Source organism: Giraffa tippelskirchi, chromosome 9, assembly GCF_054371585.1.
Source record: "Giraffa tippelskirchi isolate mGirTip1 chromosome 9, T2T-mGirTip1v1.2.pri, whole genome shotgun sequence".
NCBI classification, from domain to species: Eukaryota; Metazoa; Chordata; class Mammalia; order Artiodactyla; family Giraffidae; genus Giraffa; species Giraffa tippelskirchi.
In genome coordinates this window covers 21,129,419-21,145,193 of record NC_137283.1, presented here as the reverse complement: position 1 = coordinate 21,145,193, position 15,775 = coordinate 21,129,419, and the positions used below count along the sequence as shown (strand labels likewise).

At 40.4% G+C, this 15,775-nt stretch overlaps 1 protein-coding gene across 4 annotated transcripts in view; it reads right to left on the bottom strand.

The window, feature by feature from the left end:
- Positions 1-1,954: 1,954 nt before the first annotated feature.
- Positions 1,955-15,775, bottom strand: part of SUMF1 (sulfatase modifying factor 1) — a 92,803-nt gene continuing 78,982 nt past the window's right edge. For all 4 annotated transcript variants that reach the window (XM_081528219.1, XM_081528220.1, XM_081528222.1 and 1 more), the window contains one exon: positions 1,955-3,058. In XM_081528219.1, coding sequence (XP_081384345.1) covers positions 2,948-3,058 — 111 coding nt within the window. In that variant the 3' untranslated portion in view covers positions 1,955-2,947. The remainder of the gene's footprint in view (positions 3,059-15,775) is intronic.

Here is a 15,775-nt window from a genome sequence, read left to right as displayed (position 1 = left end):
GAGTTCAAATGAAGATACTACAAAAATATTGCCTCCCCCACCCCCACCAATCTTAAAAAGACTGATAGAGAAGTCTAAACCACAATCAGATCTTTACTTCTGACATAAGTGGTCTGTTAAAGAGCAAATGCCAGACGTCCCTGGCGGTCCAGTGCTTGAGACTCCACCTGCCAAGGCAGGAGTCAATATGCCAAGGGGCAACTGAGCCAGTTCACCACAACTACTGAGCCCATGAGCCGCAACTACCGAACTGGCACGTGCTAGAGCCTGTGCTCTAGCAACAGGAGAAGCCACTGCAATGAGAAGCCCCACCTACCACAACAAAGGGTAGGCCCCACTCAGCGCAGCTAGAGAAAGGCCAAGTGTAGCAATGAAGACCCAGCGCAGTAAAAAGTAAAAATAAGTGATAATAATTTTGAAAAGTCAATGTGATTAAAAATTTACATCTTGGAGAAGAAAGATGGAGGAGCCCCACAGCTTAAGGCAGCAAAGGACTGACGGGTTGTGATGCTGCCTACAAATGCGTGAGTGCAGGTTTAACTGAGCTACTGATTTTACTAGGATAGTTACTATTTCTGTTAGTGCTCTGGTTACAAGGTTCCTTAAGATTCGAGTGGTCTGCCCCACCTCTATTTTTCCCTTTCACTCCCGATTTTTCACATGCGATTTTGCAGAAGGTGAGGCATTTCAGGAACACATATACGGCATTAAAGCTGCAGTTATACTACAATCTTGGTCTGTTCATAAATCAACATGCAATTTTATAAAGCGTAGTGGCCATGGCTGTCTGTAGTCTGGTGCACTCTGTAGCTGGTAACTTGGAGTGACTGAGTGAAAGTCAGAATATAGGAGTGGATAGCCTATCCCTTCTCAAGGGGATCTTTCCCACCCAGGAATCGAACCGGGGTCTCCTGCATTGCAGGCGGATTCTTTACCAACTGAGCCATCAGGGAAGCCCTAGTAACTTGGAAGTGTGGTTCTTAAATGAAGGATTTGTTAGGATTTTGTTTTAACGCTTTCTAACATTCTGCTGCTGCTAAAAATGCAATTCTAAAGACTAAGCCAAAACACACCTCAAAATATTTATGCCATATAACATTAATTACCAAGAGAGGAATCCAAAATATACACACTAAAAGTATAACCATGTGAAAAATCCAAGCAGGTGGGAGGTAATAAGTAAAAACAAAAACTGTGCTTGACTAGTGGTGACTTCAAGAATAAAATACCTTATTTCCTCTATTAGCTTTTTCGATGAAGCAAATGCTTTTTGTTTTGCCTGAATTAATCATCACTTGATGAAAATCTGTAAAGAAACATTTTATATCCACAAAGCGACAGATTAACAAATGTGGACAAACACCCCAGCAACATGACTATTTTTCAAGATAAACATTTTAACATAAAGAGGCTACGCACAAAAGTTGCAGTCAAGGGTTGGCTGAACCCTTCAGAATATTATTTGACTTAGTTTCTGAATAACCAACCTCAAGATGAGTCTCTCCTTTCAAACGATAGGCTAGAAATGAATTTGAGGTCTTCAAAGAATGGAGAATCAGGCTGGGATCCTGATGACAGAGATCTCTCGTTGGAAGCCATCGCTGTGAAACAAGGTACTTTCCCTGCCTGTGAAGCACCTGTCAGTTTTTACGGGATGGAGGCACTGCCCTTGACTTTGTCTCATCTACTGAGGATGAAGAAGCAAGGTCATAATGAGGTTCCTGGCAGAACAGCCTTGTGTTTTGGAATAAACATTCCCACAAATTACTCCCATATCAAAGTTATCAAGCAGCTAATCGATGTGAAAGTTTTCTAGCAAACAAAACACATGCATATCTAAAAAACTTTTTACATAAAAAAATACATACATCTCACATAGCACAGTCATTTTTTTTTAAAAAAAAAGACATTAATAGAGTGAAATAGAAAAGGAACCAATGAGAGGGAAGCCTGATTTAGCAGATACCAGTTTATTCGACATAGTGCATGATCCAAAGCATGAGATACTCCACAGACAACAGGATTTCCTACTTCCCTATTACAAAATACTGGATACCTTGAACATAGTTTATTCAAGGTTCCTGCTGCTTTTCTCCTACATCTAGAATTAAACAGGTTTCTCTGTGTAGCACACAGTTCACATTCACCGAAGGCTTTGGGGAGAGGGGGAAAATAGGGCTTACAGCTGCCCCCCAAACCAAAGGCACTTAATGTTAAAAGATAAAGCACAGTAGAGTCACCCCACAAACATTCCTGCGTGTTCCGATGGCTGAACTAGAGCACGCCATCGCTGGCCCAAGTGGGATTCGTCATAACAATGTAAAGACACTGATTTCCTTGAAAAAGCAAAGTGCGATATGAATATAAAGACTCATCCCCACCACCCCACCCCATTCTTTTCTGAAAATAATACATAAGAGAACAACTATTTTACATGATTAGTATCACCCGAGGTTCACACATGTGGAAAAAAATAGCTAAAAAATCATCTGTCATAAATTCTCACTATGAAATCACAATAGAATCTGATATATCCAGAGGATCTGCGAGTCGGCAGTGAGCCTCAGACATCATGCTGTGCATCCCCTCACTGGACAGATGAACTCACTGAGGCCCGGGAAGGTCAAGAGTGGGACCCTGGGGTCTAGCCCCATGGGCAGACCCTGCGTAGAATACAGGCCTCCTGAAGCCTAGCTCAGGATGCCCTCCACCTCCTTCCTCTTTAAAACACTCTCAAAAGTAAAACATGAAACACATCACACAATAAAGCGCACATGCTGATGCAGGTCAGCGATTTGGTCTCGCCATTTGGTTCCTTTGGCCACTGGGCAGGTATGTAACCCACCTTGGGGTGGGAATTCTTCACACCAGGTTGTTCAGCCTTCTGAGGGAAGCCGCGTGCAGAGTAGACATGACTTCTCGGATTCAGGAAGGCTCTTTTTGGCTCTTAGCCCGTGGTGGGCAGGTGGTCAGCTGCACAACGGAATCCCAGATTCGAAGCGGAGCTGTCGGGTGTGTTCTGGCTTCGAGCAGCACAGCGATACCTGTAGCAGTAGGACTTTGCAGAGAGAACCAGACAGGTGAGTGCTCTTGGACTCTCGGTTGAAGGCTCTCAACTGTCAGATTCACGTGGTAACCAAGTACCAGCTATGGAGAGTTATGCCAACTGGAAAACAGTGCCTTCCCTATAAGCACCCACCCCATGCACATGGAATATGCAGGTTTCGAAAAAGGTACCACATTTAGAGCTCACCAATGTCCTTTACATTATAAACTTGACACAGATATAATACAAAGATGTTGCTGTCAACGTTACTTAGAATAGTCAAAACCCATGAAACAAGCAATGTTTACTTCAGTTGTGGCACATCCAGAAGTTGGACTAGTAAGTAACCACTCAAAGGTATGTTTTCATGGAACATTTAATGACACAGGAATGTCTCAGGATACAATGCTAAATGAAAAAGTTAGTACACAAAATTGTATATGTAGTGTGATCTCAATCTAGATCATCATGTATGCCAAAGAAAAACAGGGTGAAAGATTCAAAATGGTCACTTAGTCTGTCTGACGCTTTGAGACTCCATGGCCTATAGCCTGCCAGGCTTCTCTGTCCATGGGATTCTCTACCCAAGAATACTGGAGTAGGTTATCATTTCCTTCTTCAGGGGTTCTTCTCAACCCAGGAATCGAACCTGGGGCTCCTGCCTTGCAGGCAGGTTCTTTACTGACTGAGCTATGAAGGAAGCCCTCAGGCAGTGGAGTTTCAAATTTCTGATAATAAGTATTATTTTTATAATTTGAAAAGTTATCTTTATGTTTAGAATAGTATTTGCCATGAAACCAAGTAATAAAGCCAAATGGCAACTGAGACAATATTAATTAAGAACAACATTAAGAATCTACTTAATATACAGCAAGTTGGCAAAAATTAAATTGAAAACCCAGGAACATCAAGGGTAGGAAATGCTGTGAAAAACACTTTTTTCTTAATACGTTGCTTTTGGTGTTTAAATCACAATAACTCATAAACCTGTATATTTTTGTGTGAGGGATTTGTTTTGTGTTGTTTTATAAGCACAGACTATAATATATATATACAAACACATACAGATATCAAGTTCTCCAAGTACAGTGCAAGGCACCTTCATTACATATTTTTATTCATATTTGCTTATAACCGCCCAGAGGAACTAAATGAGTTACCCTAGATGACACATTTGTTCAAAGAAGTAAAATTCAAACCCAGGTTTAACTGTGGTATGCTTGCTTCCCTAGCAAGATGGAAAGGTATCACATCTCATGCTTCTTTCCCACCCCTGATAAATTCTCCTGCATGTACACAGATACTTGCACAAATAAGAGAGTCTAACATATTCCTGGCCACCTACTAGATATTCAGCGAATAACCACAAGATGAGTTGATTTAAACACTTCAAAAGCTTCCATATTCCAAAAATAACCATGCATGGAACGCTTAGGTCCTAAGATTACGCTTTAATCCAAAATAACAGAGAATGAAAATAAACTAGTTACCCAATGTTTGAAAAGCATCAACTCTGAGTGAACCCTGTGAAATTAAAGTCCCTGCTGCTGGTTAAAGAAACTGAGCAAAGAATCATTTAGTGTAAACGCTGGAACTCATGAAGGAGAGATAATTTATGGAGGGGAAAATAGGTCAGCTTGACAGAAGTGGATTTTTCCCCCCTTAATTCTTATTCTCCTTTCTCTCACAAAAGTTGAATGTTTCTAATCTTCATAAAAATTATCTCTAAAAGCTGACAAAGAAATTGGAGCACTTCTCTGGAGCACTTCTACCATAGAAGAAGGAAAAAAAAAAAGATGTGCTTTTCTTTTACAGATAGTGAAACAATAGCAACCAATTTTCTCATTTTCCCCACCACCAGCGAGGAATATAACACTATTACCAATATTCAGGCAGGCAGAGGGACAATGAATAAAAAGTATGCTTGAAATAATGAAAAAACTGATGGCATCTGCTACGACCTGTGACTGGGATGCCATGGTGGCTCCAAACTGACTAGAGGTGACCATGCAGGAAGACACAGCAGACGCTCTGGTATATGCAGGGCTTACTATTTGGCTGCTGTGAAGCAAAGTGCTTTGGGATTTCTAGAATCAAGATTCTGCGGATAATGCAGGGTCCCATGCTACCACTGTGTGTGGTAGATTCCACACTAAAGCAAGAACGCAGTTCAGGGGGAGGCAGGCAGTCAAATAGGGACAGTCATGTTCAGAAACTGTACCACACATGACAAAAAAAACAGTCAAGTATTTCCTCACTGCCTTCAGTGTACACTGTCTGGCTGGAGCGCACAGGCTGGTTGAGGAAACAATGATTACACATCAAAAAGGCATAACAGGCTGGGGTTCAAAGAATCTGGGGCTATTACTAATTCAGGGGAAGAAATGATCACTTGTGGATGTCAATGTTTTTAGGTATGATTTTTGGAAGGCAGAACTTGGCCAGAGGGTAACTTATCTGATTATGGTTGAGGTCTTCTGACTGGGGCTTCCCAAGTGGCTGAGTGATAAAGGACCTGCCTGCCAATGCAGGAGAGGTGGGTTCGATCCCTGAGTCAGGAAGATCCCTTGGAGAAGGAAATGGCAATTCACTTCAGTATTCTTGCTTTGTAAATCCCATGGACAGAGGAGCCTGGCAGGCTATAGACCGTGGGTCGCAAAAGAGTTGGACACGACTTAGTAACTAAATAATAACAACTTCTGACTTGTGGTTATAGAAGAATAAGAGGAGAACTCATGTAAATATGTTTCCAGGTCACAAAAACACAGATTCTGATTCAGTAAGAGTGGTCTGGGGTCCAAGAATCTGCATTTCTAACCAACCTGTAGGTGCTGCTCATTCTATCGGCCCATGGGCTACAGATTAAGTAACACTGATTTACAGGACTTAGAAAGGAGGAAAGAAGGTATGTTAGGTGGAGAAAACAATGATGTCAGAGGCATGAAAATGGAAAAATTCAGGCAAGTGAAGAGAACAACAAAGCCATAGGCTGATGGCATCAGAGCACAGTTTATTTATTCATTAAATATTTGACACACACTACATGCTATTCTAGGCACTATGGATACAATGCAGAACAACAGTTCAGTTCAGTCGCTGAGTCGTATCCGACTCTTTGCGACCCCATGGACTAAAGCATGCCAGGCTTCCCTGTCCATCACCAACTCGCGGAGTTTACTCAAACTCAAGTCCATTGAGTTAGTGATGCCATGCAGCCATCTCATCCTCCGTCGTCCCCTCCTCCTCCTGCCTTCAATCTTTCGCAGCATCAGGGTCTTTTCAAATGAGTCAGCTCTTCGCATCAGGTGGCCAAAGTATTGGAGTTTCAGCTTCAACATCAGTCCTTGCAACAAACACTCAGGACTGATCTTCTTTACGATGGACTGGTTGGATCTCCTTGCAGTCCAACGGACTCTCAAAATTCTCCAACACCGCAATTCAAAAGCATCAGTTTTTCGGCACTCAGCCTTCTTTATAGTCCAACTCTCACATCCATACATGACCACTGGAAAAACCATAGCCTTGACTAGACGGACTTTGGTGGCAAAGTAATGTCTCTGCTTTTGAATATGCTGTCTAGGTTGGTCATAACTTTTCTTCCAAAGAGTAAGCGTCTTTTAATTTCATGGCTGCAGTCAACATCTGCAGTAATTTTGGAGCCCAGAAAAATAAAGTCAGCCACTGTTTCCACTGTTTCCCCATCTATCTGCCATGAAGTGATGGGACCGGATGCTTAGTTTTCTTAATGTTGAGCTATAAGCCAACATTTTTACTCTCCTCTTTCACCTTCATCAAGAGGTTCTTTAGTTCTTCTTCACTTTCTGCCATAAGGGTGGCGTCATCTGCATATCTGAGGTTATTGATATTTCTCCCAGCAATCTTGATTCCAGCTTGTGCTTCATCCAGCCCAGCGTTTCTCATGATGTACTCTGCATATAAGTTAAATAAGCAGGGTGACAATATATAGCCTTGATGTACTCCTTTTCCTATTTGGAACCAGTCTGTTGTTCCATGTCCAGTTCTAACTGTTGCTTCCTGACCTGCATACACGTTTCTCAAGAGGCAGGTCAGGTGGTCTAGTATTCCCATCTCTTGAAGAATTTTCCACAGTTTGCTGTGATCCACACAGTCAAAGGCTTTGGCATAGTCAATGAAGCAGAAATAGATGTTTTTCTGGAACTCTCTTACGTTTTCGATGATCCAGCGGATGTTGGCAATTTGATCTCTAGTTCCTCTGCCTTTTCTAAAACCAGTTTGAGCATCTGGAAGTTCACGGTTCACGTTCTGTTGAAGTCTAGCTTGGAGAATTTTGATCATCACTTTGCTAGCATGTGGGATGAGTGCAACTACAGTTGCATTTAGCATTCTTTGGCATTGCCTTTCTTTGGGATTGGAATGAAAACTGACCTTTTCCAGTCCGGTGGCCACTGCTGAGTTTTCCATATTTGATGGCATATTGAGTGCAACACTTTCACAGCATCATCTTTCATGATCTGAAATAGCTCAACTGGAATTCCATCACCTCCACTAGCTTATTTCATAGTGATGCCTCCTAAGGCCCACTTGACTTCACATTCCAGGATGTCTGGCTCTAGGTGAGTGATCACACCATCATGGTTATCTGGGTCATGAAGATCTTTTTTGCATAGTTCTTCTGTGTATTCTTGCCACCTCTTCTTAATATCTTCTGCCTCTGTTAGGTCCCTATCATTTCTGTCCTTTATTGAGCCCATCTTTGCATGAAATGTTCCCTTGGTATCTCTAATTTTCTTGAAGAGATTTCTAGTCTTTCCCATTCTGTTGTTTTCCTCTATTTCTTTGCATTGATCACTGAGGAAGGCTTTCTTATCTCTCCTTGCTATTCTTTGGCACTCTGCATTCAGATGGGAATATCTTTCCTTTTCTCCTTTGCTTTTCACTTCCTGTCTTTTCACAGCTATTTGTAAGGTCTCCTCAGACAGCCATTTTGCTTTTCTGCATTTCTTTTTCTTGGGGATGGTCTTGCTCCCTGTCTCCTGTACAATGTCACGAACCTCCGTCTATAGTTCAATCGGGCACTCTGTCTATCAGATCTAGTCCCTTGAATCTATTTCTCACTTCCACTGTATAATCATAAGGGATTTAAGTCATACCTGAATGGTCTAGTGGTTTTCCCTACTTTCTTCAATTTAAGTCTGAACTTGGTAATAAGGAGATCATGATCTGAGCCACAGTCTGCTCCCAGTGTTCTTTTTGCTGACTGTATAGAGCTTCTCCATCTTTGGCTGCAAAGAATATAATCAGTCTGATTTCAGTATTGACCATCTGGTGATACCCACGTGTAGAGTCTTCTCTTGTGTTGTTGGAAGAGGGTGTTTGCTATGATCAGTGTGTTCTCTTAGCAAAACTCTATTAGCCTTTGCCCTGCTTCATTTTGTACTCCAAGGCCAAATTTGCCTGTTACTCCAGGTGTTTCTTGACTTCTTACTTTTGCATTCCAGTCCCCTATAATGAAAAATACATCTTTTTTGGGTGTTAATTCTAGAAAGTCTTGTAGGTCTTCATAGAACCGTTCAATTCCACCTTCTTCAGCGTTACTGGTCGGGGCATTGACTTGGATTACCATGATATTGAACGGTTTGCCTTGGAAACGAACAGAGATCATTCTGTCGTTTTTGAGATTGCATCCAAGTACTGCATTTCAGACTCTTGTTGACTATGAGGGCTACTCCATTTCTTCTAAGGGATTCTCGCCCACAATAGTAGATATAATGGTCATCTGAGTTAAATTCACCCATTCCAGTCCATTTTAGTTCGCTAATTCCTAAAATGATGACGTTCACTCTTGCCATCTCCTCTTTGATCACTTCCAATTTGCCTTGATTCATGGACCTAACAATTCAGGTTCCCATGCAATATTGCTCTTTATAGCATCAGATCTTGCTTCCATCACCTGTCACATCCACAACTGGGTGTTGTTTTTGCTTTGGCTCCGTCTCTTCATTCTTTCTGGAGTTATTTCTCCACTGATCTCCAGTAGCATATTTGGGCACCTACCGACCTGGGGAGTTTATCTTTCAGCGTCATACCTTTTTGCCTTTTCATACTATTCATGGGGTTCTCAAGGCAGGAATGCTGAAGTGGTTTGCCATTCCCTTCTCCAGTAGGGCACATTTTGTCAGCACTTTCCGCCATGACCCATCCGTCTTCGGTGGCCCTACACGGCATGGCTCATAGTTTCACTGAGTTAGACAAGGCTGTGGTCCATGTGATCAGTTTGGTTAGTTTCCTGTGATTGTGGTTTTTAGTCTGTCTGCCCTCTGATGGAGAAGGATAAGAGGCTTATGGAAGCTTCCTGATGGGAGAGACTGACTGAGGAGGATACTGGGTTTTGTTCTGATGGGTGGGGCCATGCTCAGTAAATCTTTAATCCAATTTTCTGTTGCTAATGTACCTATTATCATGAAGCTGACATATTCAACAGAGAGTTAATAGACAATAAATAAATTGATAAATTCAAGAGTGTTTCTGGCAGCGGTCAGCTTGGAAGAAAGTTAAATAGGGAGAGAGGACTAGGCATGACTGGGTGCTACTTAGATAAGGTGGCCTGAGAAGGTCCCTCTGAGGAGGCACTATGGGAGCTGAGCTGCCTGGAGATTAACAGAATGAGAATTCCAATGACTGGTACAAAGAGGAAAAATGATAAAAAGCAGGAAGCATGGGTGGATAAATAGTATGGAGTTACATTAAAGGCAGTCTTCCCAGCAGAAAGAGGAGGTTGGGCTTGACACAGATGGGAACTGTGACAAACATTTTGCTGATTTGCTTGCTCAAAAAGGCAAAATCCAAGACTCATTAGCTATTTAACCTTAGGTAAAGCTTTTCTAAATTTGTTCCATTGATAAAATGGGTCTACTAATGGGATAATGTCAAAATGCTTCATCTTATCTTTACATGAAAAAGTTAAGTGGTAGATGTGGAGATTATTTTAACTGTTACTTTATAATGAACCCAATGCTCTTAATTAAAGGAACTCACTTTGCCTGTCTTATCTTACTTCTTTGGGTTAACCCACTTCCTAACTAAAACAAAAGCACTCATCAGCTTTCCTGCAGGCCTTAGAGATCTTGTGGTATAAAAATGATAATACTCTTGCCAGCATCTGAACACAGTTATGCATTTGCTGGGCTTCCCTGGTGGCTCAAATGGCAAAGAATCTGCCTACAATGCAGGAGACCCAGATTCAACCCCTGGGTCGGGAAGATCCCCTGGAGAAGGGAATGGCAACACACTCCAGTATTCTTGCTTGGAAAATTCCATGGACAGAGGAACCTGGCAGGCTACAGTCCATGGGGTCACAAGGAGTCAGACTGAGCAACTTCTACTTTACTTTTTTGGGCTCCTCCGGTGATTCAGCAGTAAAGAATCCGCCTGCAATGCAGGAGGCACAGGAGACATGGGTTAAATCCCTGGGTTGGGAAGATGTCCTGGAGAAGGGCATGGCAATCCACTCCAGTATTCTTGCCTGGAGAATCCCTTGGGCCAAGGAGCCTGGCGGGCTACAGTTCATAGGGTTGCAAAGAGTTGGACATGACTGCAGCAACTTAGCATGCATGCATCTGCTACATAAATAGGAAAATTATTTGCTATATAAATGGGAAAGGTGAGGCACTATCTCTGGTGACAAGGGATAGGGTTAGGGTTAGGTCTTTGTTGAATGGCACAGTTCTGTATGCAACTTATCTCTCATATTATATAGGAAATTATTTTAAAATTAGGTGTTCATATTCCACAAAATACAGGCTGTAGCAACTGTAACAAATTGTGCCTGCCTGGAACACTGTGGTCAGAAAAGACACTTATGATGTGTAAGAGATTTTGCTTATAGTCATACTTGAAGACCCTGGTACATACAGCATAATTCCATTTGGGGAAGAAAAATTAAAACTGCACCAAAAAGTTGAGTAGAATACTATCAATATATTCTTTACAAAGCAAGGTAAACTATTTTTTTTCATTTTTATGTTTATTATTTATTTTCTAATTTTTAGGCAATGAAAATGTTTTGCTTACATAACAAAAAAAGCTTAAAATAAGTGATAAAAAGAGCTACTCTTCCACTGGATCACAGCAATTCCTAAACTCTTCCATCTACCTAAGTGATAAAGAACTAAACCCTAGAAAGCAAGTCTCACTACAACTTACTATTGAAAAGGTCAGGATGAGCACATGAGAAAACAGTCAGTTCACATTATCACTGCATTTAAATGTGCTCATTCATTCAGCAAACACTTATTAATATAAGTACTTCAGTTTAAATTCCAGTAATGCAAGGAGATCCAATCAATCCACCCTAAAAGAGATCAATCCTGGGTGTTCATTGGAAGGTCTGATGTTGAAGCTGAAACTCCAGTACTTTGGGCACCTCATGCGAAGGGTTGACTCATTGGAAAAGACCCTAATGCTGGGTAGGATTGGGGGCGGGAGGAGAAGGGGACGACAGAGGATGAGATGGTTGGATGGCATCACCGACTCGATGGATATGGGTTTGGGTGGACTCCGGGAGTTGGTGATGGACAGAGAGGCCTGGCGTGCTGCGATTCATGGGGTCGCAAAGAGTCGGACACGACTGAACGACTGAAATGAACTAATGGGCAACTAATGAAATACACAATTAAAGAGGAAGATGGTCTGATTTCATACGTCCTCATTGCTCTTTCTTTTTTTTCAACTCTACTTTTAGCACCAAAAATGGTTATTAATGATGCTAGGACTTTGAGTGGCTAAAATATGGGTCATTTTATTAATTAAGAACAGAGGTAGTGGTGAGGACCTGTTTTAGCCCCATTTCATCAAAATAGCTAATTACTGTGTGAAATTGATCTTGATAGCTGCACTAAGCCTGGATTCAAGAACAATCCATTTAAGATAATGGCTTACTAGCCTTGGGGCACTGGAGTCAAGTGGGATGGCAATAAGGCTTTCATGAGAGGAAGAGTTTTAGGTATAACAATAGTTTTGAGATATCTGTAGCCCATTAGGAACAAAATGATTACAGAAAAATGACACAATAGAACCCAGGTTTCTCAATTTCCCATCCACTGCCCTTGTCAATACACTTGATCAACTCCTTTTGCTAGTAATCTTAGTGTAAAATAGTGGGGTAGCGAGTAAGAATTTCCTCAATGTTGTGGGTTGGGCTAAAGATGTCAGGGCAATTAATCTAACAACTTCAAAAATAACTAATATTTCTTGAGTACTTACTATGTGAACTGTTCTAAAATCTTCACATGTATTAAGTGACTTAATCCTTCCAATAATCCTGAGGTAGGTATTATTATATGTGCATCATATACACAAAGAAAAAAATGAGGCACAAGTATGGTAATGGTGTTCCTAAAATCACATGGCTTATAACCATGAATCTAGGATTATAGTTTTTTCAGTCCCATTCTAGAATCTATGCTCTTAACACCATGTTGACTCACAGTTGTTCCTTCTGTGCTCTCTTATCCTTACTGAAGCCACACTTTGGATGGACTCTCAAAAAGTCAGAAATAATCATCAGAGCTTACTTTAGTCATGCAGACTGGCCCTGATAATGATCAAAAATAAGTCACCTTCTAATTAAGGTGATTTTTTTTCAAAATGAATTAATTATTTTTTCTTCTTTTTATTGATTTTCTTTCTTTTACTGATTTTCACCTTTGCCAGAAGAATTATTTCTAGGATTTTGCCTATCGAGTTAGTAGTTCATTTGCTGGGTCTTTATTTAGACGAGAAGATGGAGGGGAGACAGTCTTAATAAAAGATGATGATTAACAATGATGGCACTGTTTTGGAAAGAATTATGTCCTCCAAGTTCTTATGCATGAAGCCCTAACCCCTGGTACCTCAGAATGTGACTGTGTTTGGTGGGACTTTAAGGTGATAATTACATTAAAAGTAAGCTGTTAGGATGGGCCTTCATTCCATCTGAGTGGCATTCTTGTAAGAAGAGGAGGTTAGGACATGAAAAGCCCTGCATGCATAGAGGAGAGACCTTGCAAGAACAGAGACAGAAGGCTGCCATCTTTGAACCAAGGAGTGAGACCTCAAGAAAACACACTGGTAACACCTGAATCTTGGACTTCTAGCCTCCAGAACTGTGAGAACATGAATTTCTGTTTTTGTTTTGTTTTTTTTTTTTAAAAAGAATGATGGCATTAGCAGCAACTAACTTACTGAGTCTTTACCATGAGCTAGGCATGTGTGCATATACATTTGTTTGATACATTTGTTCCTCATAAGAACCTTACAGTAGCTGCAATTATGATGCACATTTTACATATGTGAAAACTGAGGCTTAGAAAGGTTAAGTAATTAGTCTAAGGTTACAGGCAAAGACCAGCAAAAAGAAGCTACAGAATTGCAACCCAGATCTAATTCTAGACTCCACAGTTTAATACACTTACTATACCTAGTGGCAGTTAAAGCTGTCATTCTTAATCTAGTAGAAAGAATAAGCACTCTGAAAGTAATTCACAATCAACACTGTGCTATTTCCTTGACCTCACCAAAATAACCAGACTGAGGTTAAATACCTACATCATTTACAATTAATTTGACTGAGATCCTAGAGTTGCCATTTCTCTCTGGAAAATCTTGTGGCTCCTACTCAGTTTTGCCCACTCTGCTATTCTCTCTTCTCGAACACTCTCTCCACCCCTCTTATCCTGACTAAATAAAACTTATCCTTCAGAGTGACTAAGAAAAGCTACAGATGTGTAATACAAACTCTAAATCAACCACAAAAATTTTAAAACAGTTAAAGCTAATAAGCCAAAGAAGAGACAATAAAGTGATTAAAAAACTTAATCCAAAAAAGTTTAAAAAACAAGAGAGAGAGCAAATGGCAAAGAACAGATGAGACAGAGAGAAAAACAAATCTCAAGATGGCAAATTTAAACCCAACCATAACAATAATCATGTTAAATGTAAATGGTCTAAACAGCAAGTGAAAGTGCAAAGATTATGTTAATAAATTCATTAACTCAGATGAAATGGATAAATTCCTTGAAAGACACAAACTTCCACAGATTAATCAATAACAAACAAATAAATTCACCATACGAACAAGACTAAAAAAGAAAAACCACATAAACATCTCAGTAGCTTCAAAGAAACATCTGGCAAAATCCACATCCATTTCCGATAAAAACTCTCAAAAATATAAGACTAGAAGGAAAGTTGCTCAAGCTGGTAAAGGGCAGCTTTGAAAACACTATAGCTTATATCATAGCTAATTTTGAAAAGCTGAATGTCTTTCCTCTAAGATCAAAAATTAGGTAAGATTGTACTTTTCACTCTAATTCAACAATATACTGGAGGTTCTAGCCAGAGAGAAACATAGCAAGAGAAAGTAATAAAACATATCCAAATTTTTAAAAAGGAAGAAATAAAACTGTCTATACTCCCAGTTGGTATAACCATTTATGTAGAAAATACAATAGAATCTACAAAAACATTGCTAATACAGATGAGTTTAACAAGGTTACACAACACAAACATACAAAAATCGACTCTGCCATGTAACTGGATTTATTAAAAAAATATATTGGGTTAAAAGATATTTTAAAAGCATAAATTATACAGGACTGGAATGCAAAAGTAGGAAGTCAAGAAACACCTGGAGTAACAGGCAAATTTGGCCTTGGAGTACAGAATGAAGCAGGACAAAGGCTAATAGAGTTTTGCCAAGAGAATGCACTGGTCATAGCAAACACCCTCTTCCAACAACACAAAAGACTCTGCACATGGACATCATCAGATGGTCGACACCGAAATCAGATTGATTATATTCTTTGCAGCCAAAGATGGAGAAGCTCTATACAGTCAGCAAAAACAAGACCAGGAGCTGACTGTGGCTCAGATCATGAACTCCTTATTGACAAATTCAGATTGAAATTGAAGAAAGTAGGGAAAACCACTAGACCATTCAGGTATGACCTAAATCAAATCCCTTATTACTTATACAGTAGAAGTGAGAAATAGATTTAAAGGACTAGATCTGATAGACAGAATGTCTGATGAACTATGGTTGGAGGTTTGTGACATTGTACAGGAGACAGGAATCAAGACCATCCCCAAGAAAAAGAAATGCAGAAAAGCAAAATGGCTGTCTGAAGATGCCTTACAAATAGCTGTGAAAAGACGGGAAGCGAAAGGCAAAGGAGAAAAGGAAAGATATTCCCATTTGAATGCAGAGTTCCAAAGAATAGCAAGGAGAGATAAGAAAGCCTTCCTCAGCGATCAATGCAAAGAAGTAGAGGAAAACAATAGAATGGGAAAGACTACAGATCTCTTCAAGAAAATTAGAGATGCCAAGGGAACATTTCATGCAAAGATGGGCTCAATAAAGGACAGAAATGGTAGGGACCTAACAGAAGCAGAAGATATTAAGAAGAGATGGCAAGAATACACAGAAGAATTGTACAAAAAAGATCTTCACGACCCAGATAACCATGATGGTGTGATCACTCACCTAGAGCCAGACATTCTGGAATGTGAAGTCAAGTGAGCCTTAGGAAGCATCACTACGAACAAAGCTAGTGGAAGTGATGGAATTCCAGTTGAACTATTTCAAATCCTGAAAGATGACGCTGCGAAAGTGCTGCACTCAATATGCCAGCAAACATGGAAAACTCAGCAGTGGCCACAGGACTGGAAAAGATCAGTTTTCATTCCAATCCCAAAGAAAGGCAACCAAAG